The 16,872-nt window shown below is 40.1% G+C and overlaps 1 protein-coding gene across 1 annotated transcript in view; it reads left to right on the top strand.

Annotated features, from left to right (window-relative positions):
* LOC122799542 (glutathione S-transferase theta-3-like) overlaps positions 1 to 16,872 on the top strand; it is a 128,329-nt gene that overhangs the window by 77,046 nt on the left and 34,411 nt on the right. Inside the window, exon 3 of the mRNA XM_044068672.1 lies at positions 4,636 to 4,786. Coding sequence (XP_043924607.1) covers positions 4,636 to 4,786 — 151 coding nt within the window. The remainder of the gene's footprint in view (positions 1 to 4,635; positions 4,787 to 16,872) is intronic.

Genomic DNA, 16,872 nt, shown 5'->3' with positions numbered 1-16,872 from the left:
CAGAAAGCGTTGAGCGAAGGAGTTGGTACATGTGTAGTTTTCCCAGTTAATGGTGGGGTAATTGAAATCGACCATTATTAGGGTGTTTGGTTGAACCCTAATATTTTCCAGTACATCAAGAAAAGAGGAGTGGGAATCCTGGGGCATGGTGGGGGATCTGTAGCAAGCTACAATTTGGATTGCAGTTTTGCCCAGAGTTAGTTGCACTTGGATAACCTCGGCTGTGTTATGCTGAGCAACGAGCCTGGAGGTATGGATATCCTTAATGAATATGGACACACCTCCGCTTTTGGTGTTCTGGTCCAGGTTACATGGTTAAAAAGTGTAGTATGAGTTATAGCCTGGTAGTGCAGGTGTACTCTCTGGAGCCTTGAACCAGGTCTCAGTCATTGCACAGATATCGATGTTCTCCATTTTAAGGAGTGCCTCGAGTGAGTGCATTTTGAGATTTAGACTTCTAGCATTGAGTAGCATCACCCTCAGTTTTTGCTTGCCTGTTCCTGTTATGGTGGTGAATTTGTCATTTGAACCTTGCTTAAAAAAGGCACTATAGGGGCGGCAAGAACCTTAGCCAATATCCGGAATCCCAGGGGTGACAGGTGCAGGCCATTTCTGGCAAAGCAACGTGGTCTGTCGATCATGTCATCCCAGGCAGACAGATACTGGATCCCTTTAGAATGACACCAGAAACTTAGCCAATTGTTGAAGTCAATCATTTTGTCCTTGTACTGTGGCATCATTCTTGGTTATGGCAGAATGCTACTCAGGGCTAGGGTCATACCTGCCTGGACTACAAGATCAGAGAGCTCTTCCATGTCTCTTTTCATGTAGTCTAGGGAGGTACGTCTCATGCCGTTCACACCAACATGGACAATGACAGAGTCATATTTGTACTTGTTGTGGAGTGACCTGAGTGTGTGGGTTATGTGGCGGATCGTGGCACCCGACAGGCAGCTGACAGTAACCTTCTCCTTGTTTAGCCTGGTGAATGGGACATCAGTGTGCCTGACTATAGAGTCACCTATGACTAGTGTGTTGGGTACGTTGTTTTGCCTTATTGGCTGTGGTTGAGTGGCACACTGAGTCTGTGGGATATGTGTCATTTGAGTTGTGTTGGGGGTTGGAGGTTGCTTGCATTTCTGCTTTGGAGGTCTCTGTTGCTTGAGCAGATTATTATTGAGAGCCTCCGTGAATTTTTGTGTTTCTATGTCTGGATTTTGGTGGTGTAGATTTAGTGAGACTATGTGATGAGTGTGGTGTGATGCAAGTGTTTATCTTCTCCTCTTGACTGTCAAGTTCAGTCTTGGTTGGAGAGAGCTTTACCTCCAGTTTGGCTAGATAAGTGCATCTCTCACAGGTTGTAGTGTTGGGTATTAGGAGGAGAGGGTTGTCTGTGTACATGAGGCAATTTCTACATTGCCCCAAGATGCCCAGATTCATCAGATAGACAGGAGAGTACACTGGGAGCTGACCCTTGAACATGCCTGAATAAAAACTATTTTCCTCTAGATAAGTGAGGAAAGTGAGTAAAAGAGCTGTTTTTCTCTAAGCAAGTGAGGAAAGTAAGTACCAAAACTGTTTTCCTCTAGGTAATGAGGAAGGCTGAGTGCTGTAGTAATTAGTAGGTTATTTAGTGCTTACAACAAGTTCTGAACAAGTGCTGAGCATGAATAAGAAACTTCAAGTGCTAAAACTAAGAATCTGTATCTGGACTAAACTAGTTACAGGAAAGGGGGAAACAAGTGCAAATGTGGGCTTTTAAATCAGAAGGTTGAGAGAGATGGAAAAACTGCCCAAATGGCCAATAAGTACAATTTCTGGGCCAGAACCACTCCTTATGTTGTAGATAGGTTACCTAGTGCTTACCACTCCCACTGATAAGCTAGAAGGCTTCCCTCCAACACAAAAAGCTGGGGGGGGGGCTCAGAAGCTTACGTACAGTCCTGGATACAGCGAATCTGAATCTGGACTATACTAGTTACAGGAAAGGTAGGAAACAGGCTTAGATTTTTTTTTAATGTGTGTGTGTGTGTGTGTGTGTGTGTGTGTGTGTGTGTGTATATATATATATATATATATATATATATATATATACAGAAAGGTAGCTAAAACAGCAGTAAAAACAATTCAAACGCAGTGCAAGCTAGCACACTTGAGTATGTAGCAATGTTAGATCAAACAGTTTAAAAAATGCAATTCAATTAAAAATGACTAAAAACAAGTGCAGAAGGAGTCTAGTAGGGAGAATGAGGTAAAGAGATGCAACTGGGGGGAGTGTCCCAGATCAAATCTACAGTGAGGGCGGCCAACTGCAAAAGCCTCCAAATTTAAAACAAGACATGAATAGGGAGAGTGGGTAGGGGAAAACCAACACCTTCAGCAGAGATCTGAAAAACTATACAGTGAAGCAAAAATAACAGTGCACAACTCTGAAGTCAGCCAGCAATGATATAAAATTAGTCAAACAACAATTACCAGTACACAACTCTGAAGTGCCAGAAAAATATACTCAAGATATCTCCAGATAGTTTGAAGAGCATTCTGTCAGGACACAGGAAGGCTCCAGCAACACGTGGGTTTTCTCCAGGTACTCTGGTTTCCTCCCATGTTAGAAAGATATGCATCTGGAGAATTTCTCCCTGGCCCTCCGCTGAAAATTGGCTTCATTCCAAGTTGTACTTTCCCAGTAAACAAATGTTAAATAAATAAAATTTTAAAATATTTTGTATAATTTATGTGGTACTGTTGAAAAGGCTTTAACAAAACATAGCAACCTGGGAAGTAAGACCATTTTAACCAACTGTCATGTGTCTGTAAATGAAAGATTAGTTTATTCAAGCCTTGAAGTAAATGCTGAAAATCCTTTATCAAGCTGTAAAAAATGACAATCACTAAAATTATTATATAAGGATATACTCAAATATCTGCCACTTTGTTTATTCCAGTTGTTAATTACATTGTTGATTGCTTCGTCTCCTTTATAGTTTTTTTATTAAATTTCAATTTAGAAATTTTCTCAAATTCTTTAAATTATTCCAACACTGAGGATAGATTTTCATTTATATCATCTAAAAGCAACTGGATTTATAATTGCCAGAAGTTTTAACTTGAAAAACTTCTCTTTTAGTAAAAACCCGTATAAAGTTAGAAAATGGTTCAATATCAATATTAACGAGTAGCCATGACAAAGCACATCCTTGTTTCCTACATTTGTTTATATGTATGCTGTTTAAAAGAACACTGTTTACCTTAACTTGATTTTGAGTTTTGGATATGTTAAAAATTCAGTGAACTCATTAGAAAAAAATTATAAGTTTTTAAATAAGTATTGCCAGTTTAAAGAATCATTTTTTTTTTCTAAATCTGAAGTAATAATTGATCATTTTAAGTTATTATTTATATGTAATACAGTAAGGTGATAATTATTTTAATAGTATTATAGATTTATCTTTTATTAATCTTGTTTAATCTTTATCTATCAAATGAGTCATGAGCCCATGTTATTATCTAGCTTGGACATTTAGAAGGAAAGTCCTTAAACTGAAGAAGAAATGTGTTACAGATTTTTCTCCATGTTCACATTATATTGTAGCAGATATTTTCTCTTGTCCTCTTGTTTGTGTCGTTTGATGTATTTTACAGGTAAATTTCTCCCTCTATACTCCTAGAACTATGATAATTTATTGTGCTTTTTAGAAGTAAAAACTACTACAAAAAGTAATTTTTGTATAAAAGTCCTGCAGGAAAAGCTGGAAACCTGCAGATGAAACTCACTGCTACCATTGACTATCTTAGCTCCACCCCAAAAAGTAGATGGTTCACAAGTGTTGAGAAGGACAAGAAGCTAGGACATTCATAAGAATACAACTGGTAAGCAGTTAATATCTTAGTTGAGAAGAGACAACTATCAATGAACACCTTACTAAACTAAAAAAGAACATTCAGGAGGACAAACCGTTCACATAACAAACAATCATATTAATCTGCAGTGCCCTCAAGATTGCAGCAATCAATTAATTATAATTAAATGTGTAGAATTTGTTATACATTGTCCTGAAGTGACCACCACTACTAACTTCCCACATGATCCTTCAATGAGCTTTCTGCTTAGAGTTCTTTCTGTATGCTGGGGTAGTTTTACTTACCCCATATGGAGAGTAGCTTAGCAGAAAGTACCCCAGAGGATTTCTGTGTGAGCAGTGCTGCTTCTTAATTAGAGGGAAGGCTGGTGTTACGGCTTGGCATGACAACTAAACGTTCCCCGACCACCTCCACAGGCATGGTGGGGTCATGACTACTGCATTCTTGCTCATATTGACCTTCCTGTCTGTGTATGCCATAAGCTTGCCATAACATATTGCTGCTTGCAGCTGTATGCCTATTTCATTTCTCTTTTATTTCATCTTGATTTCAGTTAACACTATGCCAGGTGTGAAACTTGGTCTATTACTGGGTCTGAAAAAGCACTTTTACTCCTTTTATTTGGTTAAGATGTGGGTGTTGCAATATATGTAAAATATTAGAGACTTTCCCAAAGGTCTGTGACTTTCTGCTTAATCTTTGATGTGCCATTGATGTTTGTGTCTCATAGTTTATACTTATTTGCAACATTACCTCTTTCCTTTCATCTTACAGTGTTGCAATCCTCCTGTACCTGTCTCGAAAGTACAACACTCCCGATCATTGGTACCCATCAGATCTGCAGAAACGGGCACGAGTTGATGAATATTTGTCATGGCAGCACACCTCTGTCCGTCCCAATGCAGGAGTCCTGCTCTGGATGAAGGTAAGGAAAAAGTGACCTCAAATGCTTGGAAAAAAAACAATTAGACTGTGACAAGTACAAACCCCCAAGGATACACTGAGATACTGTACTTGAACATGTGTAACGTGTTCCATTGTGAGATACTGTGCATGAACATGTGTAACGTGTTCCATTGTGAGATACTGTGCTTGAACAAGTATAACGTGTTCCATTGTTAGATTCTGTGCTTGAACATGTGTAACATGTTCCATACTGAGATACTGTGCTTGAACATGTATAACGTGTTCCATACTGAGATGCTGTGCTTGAACATGTATAACGTGTTCCATACTGAGATACTGTGCTTGAACATGTGTAACATGTTCCATAGTAAGATTATGTGCTTGAACATGTGTAACATGTTCCATAGTAAGATACTGTGCTTGAACATGTGTAACATGTTCCATAGTAAGATACTGTGCTTAAACATGTGTAACATGTTCCATAGTAAGATACTGTGCTTGGACATGTGTAACATGTTCCATAGTAAGATACTGTTCTTGGACATGTGTAACATGTTCCATAGTAAGATACTGTGCTTGAACATGTGTAACATGTTCCATAGTAAGATACTGTGCTTGAACATGTGTAACGTGTTCCATAGTGACATACTGTGCTTGAACATGTGTAACATGAGATACTGTGCTTGCACATGTGTAACGTGTTCCATACTGAGATACTGTGGCTGAACATGTGTAACATGTTCCATAGTGAGGTATTGTGCTTGAACATGTGTAACGTGTTCCATAGTGAGATGCTGTGCTTGAACATGTGTAACGTGTTCCATAGTGAGATACTGTGCTTGAACATGTGTAACATGTTCCATAGTGAGATACTGTGATTGAACATGTGTAACATGTTCCATACTGAGATACTGTGGTTGAACATATGCAACGTGTTCCATACTGAGATACTGTGCTTGAACATGTATAACATGTTACATAGTGAGATGCTATGCTTGAACATGTGTAACATGTTCCATATTGAGATACTGTGCTTGAACATGTGTAATGTGTTCCATACTGAGATACTGTGCTTGAACATGTGTAATGTGTTCCATACTGAGATACTGTGCTTGAACATGTGTAATGTGTTCCATACTGAGATACTGTGCTTGAACATGTGTAACGTATTCCATACTGAGATACTGTGCTTGAACATGTGTAATGTGTTCCATAGTGAGATGTTGTGCTTGAACATGTGTAATGTGTTCCATAGTGAGATACTGTGATTGAACATGTGTAATGTGTTCCATACTGAGATACTGTGATTGAACATGTGTAATGTGTTCCATATTGAGATACTGTGCTTGAACATGTGTAACGTGTTCCATAGTGAGATACTGTGCTTGAACATGTGTAATGTGTTCCATACTGAGATACTGTGCTTGAACATGTGTAATGTGTCCCATACTGAGATACTGTGCTTGAACATGTGCAACGTGTTCCATACTGAGATACTGTGCTTGACCATGTGTAACGTGTTCCATACTGAGATACTGTGCTTGAACATGTGTAATGTGTTCCATACTGAGATACTGTGCTTGAACATTGTGCCTTATTTATTATTTATGTATTTGTTTTATTTATTTATTTTATTTAAGTTTGTTTACTGGGAAATTCCGACTGGACGCAGGTCCTTTTTCAGCGGATGCCTGGGAAGAAAAGCTCCACATCATGTACATGATAAATAGAGATACAAAGTTGCAGCAATAGTAAACAACATTACAGGTTGTCGGCTTTAATACAATAACAAGATATTGATTATCAACAGTATATACAGTAAATATTGCAAGTTAAGATAGTTTCTTGTCATTTATAATACTAGTAACAAAGTTGTCAGACAAGATTTTAAAGTATGTAAAGGCAACTAGCTAATTCTGACTGTGGTTAGTAGTGGTGGTAGTATAGTTGGGTTAAGAGTCTAGGTGGGGGGGGTTAAGGGTGGGGGTGTTAGTCTGGATTAGAACAAGGACAAAGCCAGTGCAAATTTAAGTGGAATTTGAGTGCAGTCTTGAAAAGGCTGCTGGAAGGTAGAGTAGTTATAGAGGGTGGAAGACTGTTCCAAAGTTTAGATATGGTACATGAAAATATGGCTTCCCCTGCTGAGTTTTTGGGTTTGATAACAGTGAGTTGATTTTTGTTGCTTGATCTTAGGGGCCTAGTTGAGTGATAGGGTTTGAGAAGGGTTTGAAGGGAAGGGATGTTATGGGGTGGTTAATATGTTTATGAGTGAGAGCGAGTTGATTAAAGTGAAGGAGTTGTGGGAGTTCTAGCCAGTTTAGTCCTTTAAGGGAGATACAATGATGGCTGCTGTAGGAGGTTCCAGTGGCAAATTTAGCAGTTTTGTTGTAAAAAGCATTGAGCTTGTGTAGGTCTGTCTGTCTAAGGTTGGTAAGTATGGGGGATGATAGAGTAGGGTGGAGATTAGCTGGGAATTGGCTATGGAGATTCTAGCCACCTTGGTTAGGAATTGGCGTCTTCGATATAATACACCCAGTTTCTTGTAAACTTTTTTTATTGTGAGAGATATGTGGGTGTCAAATCTAAGTTTGTTGTCTATTTCCACAACGAGTAATTTTGTGTGTTCTGATGGAGAGATGATGGTATTGTCTTTGGCAAGAACGTTGAAGTGGGGGGTGTTTTGGGTGGCTTTCGAAGGTTGGAACAGGAGAAGTTTTGTCTTACTTGGGTTGAGTAGGAGCTGAGCATTGGATAGCCAGCTTTCTACAGAAGAGAATGATTCCTGTGTAATTTGTTGTAGTTCTGGTAGAATGGGGGCAGAGCAGATGAGAGTAGAGTCATCTGGTACTGGATAAGAGATGCTTGTGTGGTGGCAGTATGTAGGTTGCTAGTGAAAAGTGAGAATAGCAGAGGGCCAAGGATAGACCCTTGGGGAACTCCAAGAGTAACTGGGAGGCGAGGTGATGTGTTATTGTCCCAGATTACTGATTGCTGGCGTCCGTGTAGATAGCTGTGGAACCAGTTGCGGGCTGATTGTGAGAAGGAGAGGTTGGGGAGAGTAGAGAGTAGTAGCTCATGAGATGCCATGTCAAAGACCTTTGTATAACATGTTCCATAGTGAGATGCTACACTTGAACATGTGTAACGTGTTCCATAGTGAGATGCTGTGCTTGAACATGTGTAATGTGTTCCATACTGAGATACTGTGCTTGAACATGTGTAATGTGTTCCATACTGCGATTCTGTGCTTGAACATGTGTAGCGTGTTCCATACTAAGATACTGTGCTTGAACATGTGTAACGTGTTCCATACTGAGATACTGTGCTTGAACATGTGTAACCTGTTCAGTACTGAGATACTGTGCTTGAACATGTGTAAAGTGTTCCATACTGAGATACTGTGCTTGAACATGTGTAACATGTTCCATTCTGAGATACTCAACATGTGTAACATGTTGCATACTAAGATACTGTGCTTGAACATGTGTAACGTGTTCCATACTGATTTACTGTGCTTGAACATATGCAACGTGTTCCATACTGAGAAACTGTGCTTGAACATGTGTAACATGTTCCATAGTGAGATACTGTGCTTTAACATGTGTAACGTGTTCCATACCGAGATACTGTGCTTGAACAAGTGTAACGTGTTTCATAGTGAGATACTGTGCTTGAACATGTGTAATGTGTTCCATAGTGAGATACTGTGATTGAACATGTGTAATGTGTTCCATACTGAGATACTGTGATTGAACATGTGTAATGTGTTCCATATTGAGATACTGTGCTTGAACATGTGTAACGTGTTCCATAGTGAGATACTGTGCTTGAACATGTGTAATGTGTTCCATACTGAGATACTGTGCTTGAACATGTGTAATGTGTCTCATACTGAGATACTGTGCTTGAACATGTGCAACGTGTTCCATACTGAGATACTGTGCTTGACCATGTGTAACGTGTTCCATACTGAGATACTGTGCTTGAACATGTGTAATGTGTTCCATACTGAGATACTGTGCTTGAACATTGTGCCTTATTTATTATTTATGTATTTGTTTTATTTATTTATTTTATTTAAGTTTGTTTACTGGGATATTCCGACTGGACGAGGTCCTTTTCAGCGGATGCCTGGGAAGAAAAGCTCCACATCATGTACATGATAAATAGAGATACAAAGTTGCAGCAATAGTAAACAACATTACAGGTTGTCGGCTTTAATACAATAACAAGATATTGATTATCAACAGTATATACAGTAAATATTGCAAGTTAAGATAGTTTCTTGTCATTTATAATACTAGTAACAAAGTTGTCAGACAAGATTTTAAAGTATGTAAAGGCAACTAGCTAATTCTGACTGTGGTTAGTAGTGGTGGTAGTATAGTTGGGTTAAGAGTCTAGGTAGGGGGGGTTAAGGGTGGGGGTGTTAGTCTGGATTAGAACAAGGACAAAGCCAGTGCAAATTTAAGTGGAATTTGAGTGCAGTCTTGAAAAGACTGCTGGAAGGTAGAGTAGTTATAGAGGGTGGAAGACTGTTCCAAAGTTTAGATATGGTACATGAAAATATGGCTTCCCCTGCTGAGTTTTTGGGTTTGATAACAGTGAGTTGATTTTTGTTGCTTGATCTTAGGGGCCTAGTTGAGTGATAGGGTTTGAGAAGGGTTTGAAGGGAAGGGATGTTATGGGGTGGTTAATAAGTTTATGAGTGAGAGCGAGTTGATTAAAGTGAAGGAGTTGTGGGAGTTCTAGCCAGTTTAGTCCTTTAAGGGAGATACAATGATGGCTGCTGTAGGAGGTTCCAGTGGCAAATTTAGCAGTTTTGTTGTAAAAAGCATTGAGCTTGTGTAGGTCTGTCTGTCTAAGGTTGGTAAGTATGGGGGATGATAGAGTAGGGTGGAGATTAGCTGGGAATTGGCTATGGAGATTCTAGCCACCTTGGTTAGGAATTGGCGTCTTCGATATAATACACCCAGTTTCTTGTAAACTTTTTTTATTGTGAGAGATATGTGGGTGTCAAATCTAAGTTTGTTGTCTATTTCCACAACGAGTAATTTTGTGTGTTCTGATGGAGAGATGATGGTATTGTCTTTGGCAAGAACGTTGAAGTGGGGGGTGTTTTGGGTGGCTTTCGAAGGTTGGAACAGGAGAAGTTTTGTCTTACTTGGGTTGAGTAGGAGCTGAGCATTGGATAGCCAGCTTTCTACAGAAGAGAATGATTCCTGTGTAATTTGTTGTAGTTCTGGTAGAATGGGGGCAGAGCAGATGAGAGTAGAGTCATCTGGTACTGGATAAGAGATGCTTGTGTGGTGGCAGTATGTAGGTTGCTAGTGAAAAGTGAGAATAGCAGAGGGCCAAGGATAGACCCTTGGGGAACTCCAAGAGTAACTGTGAGGCGAGGTGATAGGTTATCATCCCAGATTACTGATTGCTGGCGTCCGTGTAGATAGCTGTGGAACCAGTTGCAGGCTGATTGTGAGAAGGAGAGGTTGGGGAGAGTAGAGAGTAGTAGCTCATGAGATGCCATGTCAAAGACCTTTGTATAACATGTTCCATAGTGAGATGCTACACTTGAACATGTGTAACGTGTTCCATAGTGAGATGCTGTGCTTGAACATGTGTAATGTGTTCCATACTGAGATACTGTGCTTGAACATGTGTAATGTGTTCCATACTGCGATTCTGTGCTTGAACATGTGTAGCGTGTTCCATACTAAGATACTGTGCTTGAACATGTGTAACGTGTTCCATACTGAGATACTGTGCTTGAACATGTGTAACCTGTTCAGTACTGAGATACTGTGCTTGAACATGTGTAAAGTGTTCCATACTGAGATACTGTGCTTGAACATGTGTAACATGTTCCATTCTGAGATACTCAACATGTGTAACATGTTGCATACTAAGATACTGTGCTTGAACATGTGTAACGTGTTCCATACTGATTTACTGTGCTTGAACATATGCAACGTGTTCCATACTGAGAAACTGTGCTTGAACATGTGTAACATGTTCCATAGTGAGATACTGTGCTTTAACATGTGTAACGTGTTCCATACCGAGATACTGTGCTTGAACAAGTGTAACGTGTTTTATAGTGAGATACTGTGCTTGAACATGTGTAATGTGTTCCATAGTGAGATACTGTGCTTGAACATGTATAACATGTTCCATAGTGAGATACTCTGCTTGAACATGTGTAACGTGTTCCATAGCGAGATACTGTGCTTGAACATGTGTAATGTGTTTCATACTGAGATACTGTGCTTGAACATGTGCACCTTGTTCCATACTGAGATACTGCACTTGAACATGTATAATGTGTTCCAAGTTAGTGGGAGAAGAAAATTGTTTTATATGTATTGATTGTGAGAAGGAGAGTTTGGGGAGAATAGAGAGTAGTAGCTTATGAGATACCATGTCGAAGGCCTTTGTGTAATGTGTTCTATAGTTAGATGCTGCACTTGAACATGTGTAACGTGGTTAGGTAAGGTGCTTAGGATTTCCCTCTCTTCCCCCCTTGGCTGACCTGGTGTGACTTAGTTTGAACTTTACATTTACCTACAAAACGGAGTCTACAGGACTGCAATTGGTCACCATAACAAAATCAGTTTCTCTCAGCATTTAAGCAGATTGAACTCTACATTTACCTACAAAATAGAGTCTGCAGGACTGCAATTGGTCACCATAACAAAATCAGTTTCTCTCAGCATTTAAGCAAATTGAACTCTACATTTACCTACAAAACGGAGTCAGGACTGCAATTGGTCATCATAACAAAATCAGTTTCTCTCAGCTTTTAAGCAGAGTAGGTTGCACACAAAAAGCATTTGTTAAGCTTTCACTTACAGTGCTTTGTAATTAAGCAGGTCACCATTTTGGTCAGCCATATGGCTCTTTTATTGCCTCCTTCCCCTGTAATTTAAGTAAACTGACTCTTACATTAAGAGCTATAATACTTACCCTATAGCTTTAGGACACCTTAGGAAATCGTGTAAACTGCAATAGCCTGACATTTCAACAAGTAACCCTTGTAAAAATTCCCAAAATGGTATACTGTTGGTCTGTCTTTCCTGCTAAACATAAGTGAAATTACAGTGCTAAGTGCAAATAACATTAAAGTGCTGAGTGCAGATTTTAGGCCCTTACATTCAACTTACCTCAGGTGTGGTGTCTTGAGTCAATCAGGGTATTCCCTGTAACCACTCCTACTGCCTTCTCTTTTCCCCCACCCCCCCCTCTTTCCTCAAACAGGTTAGACTGCTACAATTCAGTACAGACATCATTTTCAAATATAGGTGCTTAGGATTTCCCTCTCTCTTCCCCCCTTGGCTGACCTGGTGTGACTCAGAGTAAGTTTCTTCATTGTATGGAGTTTTTTGTGTAACTGAATGACCTGCTGCTATATTCTGATTCTGCACAGACTGCTCTATTTTTTTGCAGAGGGTCTATAAGTAGCTAGTGACTTTACTGAATTCCTGTGGTAATATTTGTGTTTAAACTGAAACTGTACCTAGAGAAAGTGTATAATCAGAGCTCCTACTTGCTGCATGTGTTTTTAATGTTTAAATTGCACACACACATTGAAGAAGAGCTTTTATGACCTGAATAACTTGGGCTAGCTATACCTGAAGTGCTTTTACCGGCAATTGTCCAGTTGTACAATTGTGAACAATTGATTTAGTTTTTCTGGTATATCTTTAAAATCTGGCAAGTGTTTATTTACTGCATTGCTCTCTTGCTTAGGTTTCTTAGCTATAAATGTTAGTTCATTCTGAAGTGTGCTACTGTATCCCCCTACCATCAAACCTTTCTGAATGTATTATTATAAAATAACTGCCTGTTGTTGCCTTCATGCTTACTCTAGAATCTCTGCTTTTCTCTTTTCCTAGTTGAACTCTACAGTTCCCTACAAAACGGTGTCTACAGGACTGCAATCAGTTTCTCTCAACATTTAAACAGAGTAGGTTGCACACACAAAAAGCATTTGTTAAGCTTTCACTTACAGTGCTTTGTAATTAAGCAGGTCACCGTATTGGTCAGCCATAGGGCTCTTTTTTCTACGTGAGTGTTTGCCTCCTTCCCCTGTAACTTAAGTCAACTGACTCTTATATTAAGAGCTATAATACTTACCTTCTAGCTTTAGGACACCTTAGGAAACCTTGTAAACTGTAATAGCCCCGCTACATTCGCCCTCACTACGCTCGGCTCTCTTCACTACCCTCACTGCCCCCAATTTCCTCCCGCCCCCAGTACCTCTAAATTTAAAGTACTATAGCCACTCCCCCACCTTCTAGATCCTATCTACTTTCATTTGGGATAATTCCTCCCACCCCCATTTTTCTAGCTACATTTTAATAGCACCTATTAGCTTTCATCTGGCATTCTCCCATTCTCCTTCCAGTACCTTTACCTCACCACCCTATTTTCTGGTGTTGCATCACCAGGTAAAACAGTTCCTTAACTCACTAGCTGAATCACAAATAATGATATACTCCTCTTTACTACCCCTCATGTTCGCACCATACCTCTTTACCTTGTATGAAATCCAGTTTCTCATGGGATTTCAGGTCCTGAAAGGCCATACTATCACCCCAGCTGTAAATCCTCCCACCTTCAACCATACTTACAGTACCAGGTCCTATCCAACATCTTGTTCAGTCTATCAACATCTCAACCCCAGGCACATTAGCTCTAGATCCAAACAATATCGCAAACTAATAAACAAATTCCTGAAGTTCATCACCAAGTGTAGACTTAACCTAATACTTGGTGGTGATATTCACCCCAACCCTGGCCCACACACTTCAGATGCACATACCCCCTCTACTTGCAACCTAAGCTACAAACCTACAATTAATAGGCCAACTAGCTCTCTCCTAGCCTGTCATCTCAATATTAGAAGCATTAATAACAAGGTACATGAATTGCATGCGCTTCTGGATGTCCACTCCCCTGAGATTCTCTGTTTATCTGAAACCTGGTTAAAACCTAACACTACAGACAATGAGGTGTTACCACCTGGGTACAACATACATGGGCTGGATCGTGCCTTCCAGGAAGGGGGGGTGGGGTAGCTGTACTCTATAAATATGAGTTGAATGTCACCATAGATGTAATACAACCACCTCAGATTAATAACTCAGAGATTCTTGCCACCAAATTGCAACTTAATAAAAATAAATGCATTAATATCATCTGTATGTACATTCCCCCAGGTAACAATATATCTACACTTGAAGATATCCTGCACTAGCTATCATGTCACTACCCCCAAGAAACCCTACTACTTGGAGACTTACTGGGGCACCTGTTCCTCAAAATCCCCAACCACCCATATTAACCTGCATGCATTTACACAAATCATGTCCTCCCCTACCAGGATAAGTAAACCCAACCAAAAAGAAAGCATATTTGACTGGGTACTCATAAATAGTCACCCCCAACTGTACACTTCTGGTACCCTCCCTGATGGCCTAAGCGATCACCTTCTCACATACGTAATTGAGCACAAAGCCATTAATTCCCAACAACCCTTACTCAGAAAGGTTAGAAACAATAAAAACTTTGACCCTGCCAAATTCCAACAAGAACTAAACTCATGTAATTGGTCTATTCTAAAACACCTCCCCTTAGAGGAAGCAGTAACATACTTTAACAACAAATTCCTTGAGATCCTTGATTTGCATGCACCTGTTCGTTCAAAGAGAACAAAGGCAAAAACTGCACCATGGCTTTCTAAAGAGTCTAAACCCAAAATTACCCTTAGAAACAAAGCATGGGCTTTATGGTGTTCTTCTAAAGACTCCCAAGATCACATTAAATACAGGCAATCCAGGAACGAAACCAAAAAATCAATTTTACAAGACAAAAAACAATACTACTGTAATTTACAGACAGTAAATCAAAATAACCCTCAGAAGTTTTGGGCAGGTTTAAATAATCTACTACATCCTGGACAAACTTCAACCCCAATCCCTGCTGCTACTATTGATAAAACCCCTGAAGATGTTTCTGACAGTTTTAAACAATTCTTTACTGAGACAATTAAAGCCCTAGCTAACCAACTACCTCCTAGCTCCCCTGGTCCTGAAAGTACCACCCCTAGAAACCCACTTGCGTTCATCTTCCCACCAGTCGCCACTTCACTTATCCGTACCTTGATCAAAAAATTAAAACCCACTACACTTTCTGCTGATCAACTCCCTGCTGAGTACCTACAAAAATCAGCTGATGCTATTGCTTACCCCGTCTCAATACTAATCAATCGAACCATAGTGGAAGCTAAAATTCCCACCATCTGGAAAATATCCTATGTAATCCCACTTCACAAAGGAGGCAGTTCTAGGCTAATAGCTATACTCTCCACTTGCAAAGATTATAGAAAAATGTATTCATAGACAACTCATGCACCACCTAATCCAGAACCACCTTATGGCAGACACTCAGCATGGCTTCCGTCCTCATCACAGCACTACTTCAGCCCTCCTAGCCTTTACCACCATAAACCATAATCGCAACAATAATTATATATCCTCAGCCCTCTACTTGGATCTTTCCAAGGCATTCGATATGGCTGATCACTAACTTTTAATCCACACCCTGCAAACATTCCGTCTAGATACTGGAGCCCTTCAGTGGTTTCAATCCTACCTGAATGGTTGACAGCAGGCTGTCTTCTGGCAGAACAAACTCTCTGATCTTCTACCGAACACCCTTGGAGTACCACAAGGCTCTATACTAGGGCCCTTGCTGTTCTCCACCTTCATTAACGACCTTTATACTGTCATCCCAAAAGTCAGCTGTATCCAATATGCTGATGACTCTACTCTGATTTGCTCGGCCACATCTCCAATAGAGTTATGGTCAGCTACCCAGACTACCTTTAATACAATAGAAAACTGGCTTTCTGAACGTCGTCTGATCCCAAATCCCCAAAAAACTAAAATGCTGTTATTTTCACCAACACGTAGGTCTACCGCTTTCACCTTTACCATAAATTCAAATGATGGCACAATAATCTCCCCTGACCCCTCTACAAAACTATTAGGTGTCATCCTAGATAATAATCTAAAATTCGACCTACATGTTAACCAAACTATCAAAACCATCAGTAAAATACTAGGGTCACTTTATGGAATAAAAGCCTTCTTAACCCCTCCAGCTAAAATTACTATAGCTTGCTCTCACCTTCTTTCAACCCTTCTGTATGCATCCCCTCTACTCTCGAATTTAAACAAGACTGTCCTTAACAAATTCTCAGTTTGCTACAACCACATTGCCAGGTTTGCCACTGGGCTGCCTTTTAGGACACATCATTGCATCAGTCTAAATCAGCTTGGGTGGCTTGAACTACCCAGCCTAATCCAGTATAACCAACTGATTATGGCCTATAAAATCCTCTATAATCCGGACAATACTCCTGCACTTAAAAATATTATCACCCTCTATAACAATCCTGGACCGCTTCGATCCTCTAACAAACTACTAATCCAGACTAGCAGAATTAATAACACAGGTTCATAGGTTCATAGGTTCATACTAGGCTATCTGCCCTAGGGCATTTATAAGCCTAGCCAGAGTATGTTTGGCTTTTGCCACCCATTTTAAATTAATTTTGCTATGCCCTTTTTCGAGGTTAATATACTGTGCCTCTGTCTAACAGTGACACAGAAGTGATACCCGGGGTAAACCTACGATCTCCCATCCACTCATCAAGATTCCTCTTGAAGAGAGTCAATGAGGGACTCTGCCTAACCTGGACTGGGATTTTATTCCAGAGTGAAGGGAGCCTCTGGGTTATGAATCTGTCCCTCCAGCATGTCCTATTTATTTCAGTGCTGAGGTTCAAGTCTCTCGAGCGTGTAGCTCATTGGGATTTGGATTTTTTGAGGTGCAGCATGTCCCTTAATTCCGGGTTGGACATGGCTTTATACGTCAGGCACAGATCGCCTCTGAGCAGGCGGTATGCCACTGAGTAGAGCTGGAGTTTCTTTAACCGGGCAGCATATGGCATCTGTTTGAGCCCTTTGATCCTCTTGGTGAGGTACTTTTGGGGTCTTTCCAGTTGCTGCAGGTGTTTGGTAAGGTACATCCCAAAAGGGG

The sequence above is a fragment of the Protopterus annectens genome, chromosome 4.part0 (assembly GCF_019279795.1).
Source record: "Protopterus annectens isolate FY-2018-M chromosome 4.part0, PAN1.0, whole genome shotgun sequence".
Lineage (NCBI taxonomy): Eukaryota > Metazoa > Chordata > Ceratodontiformes > Protopteridae > Protopterus > Protopterus annectens.
This window is presented reverse-complemented; position numbering and strand designations above follow the sequence as displayed.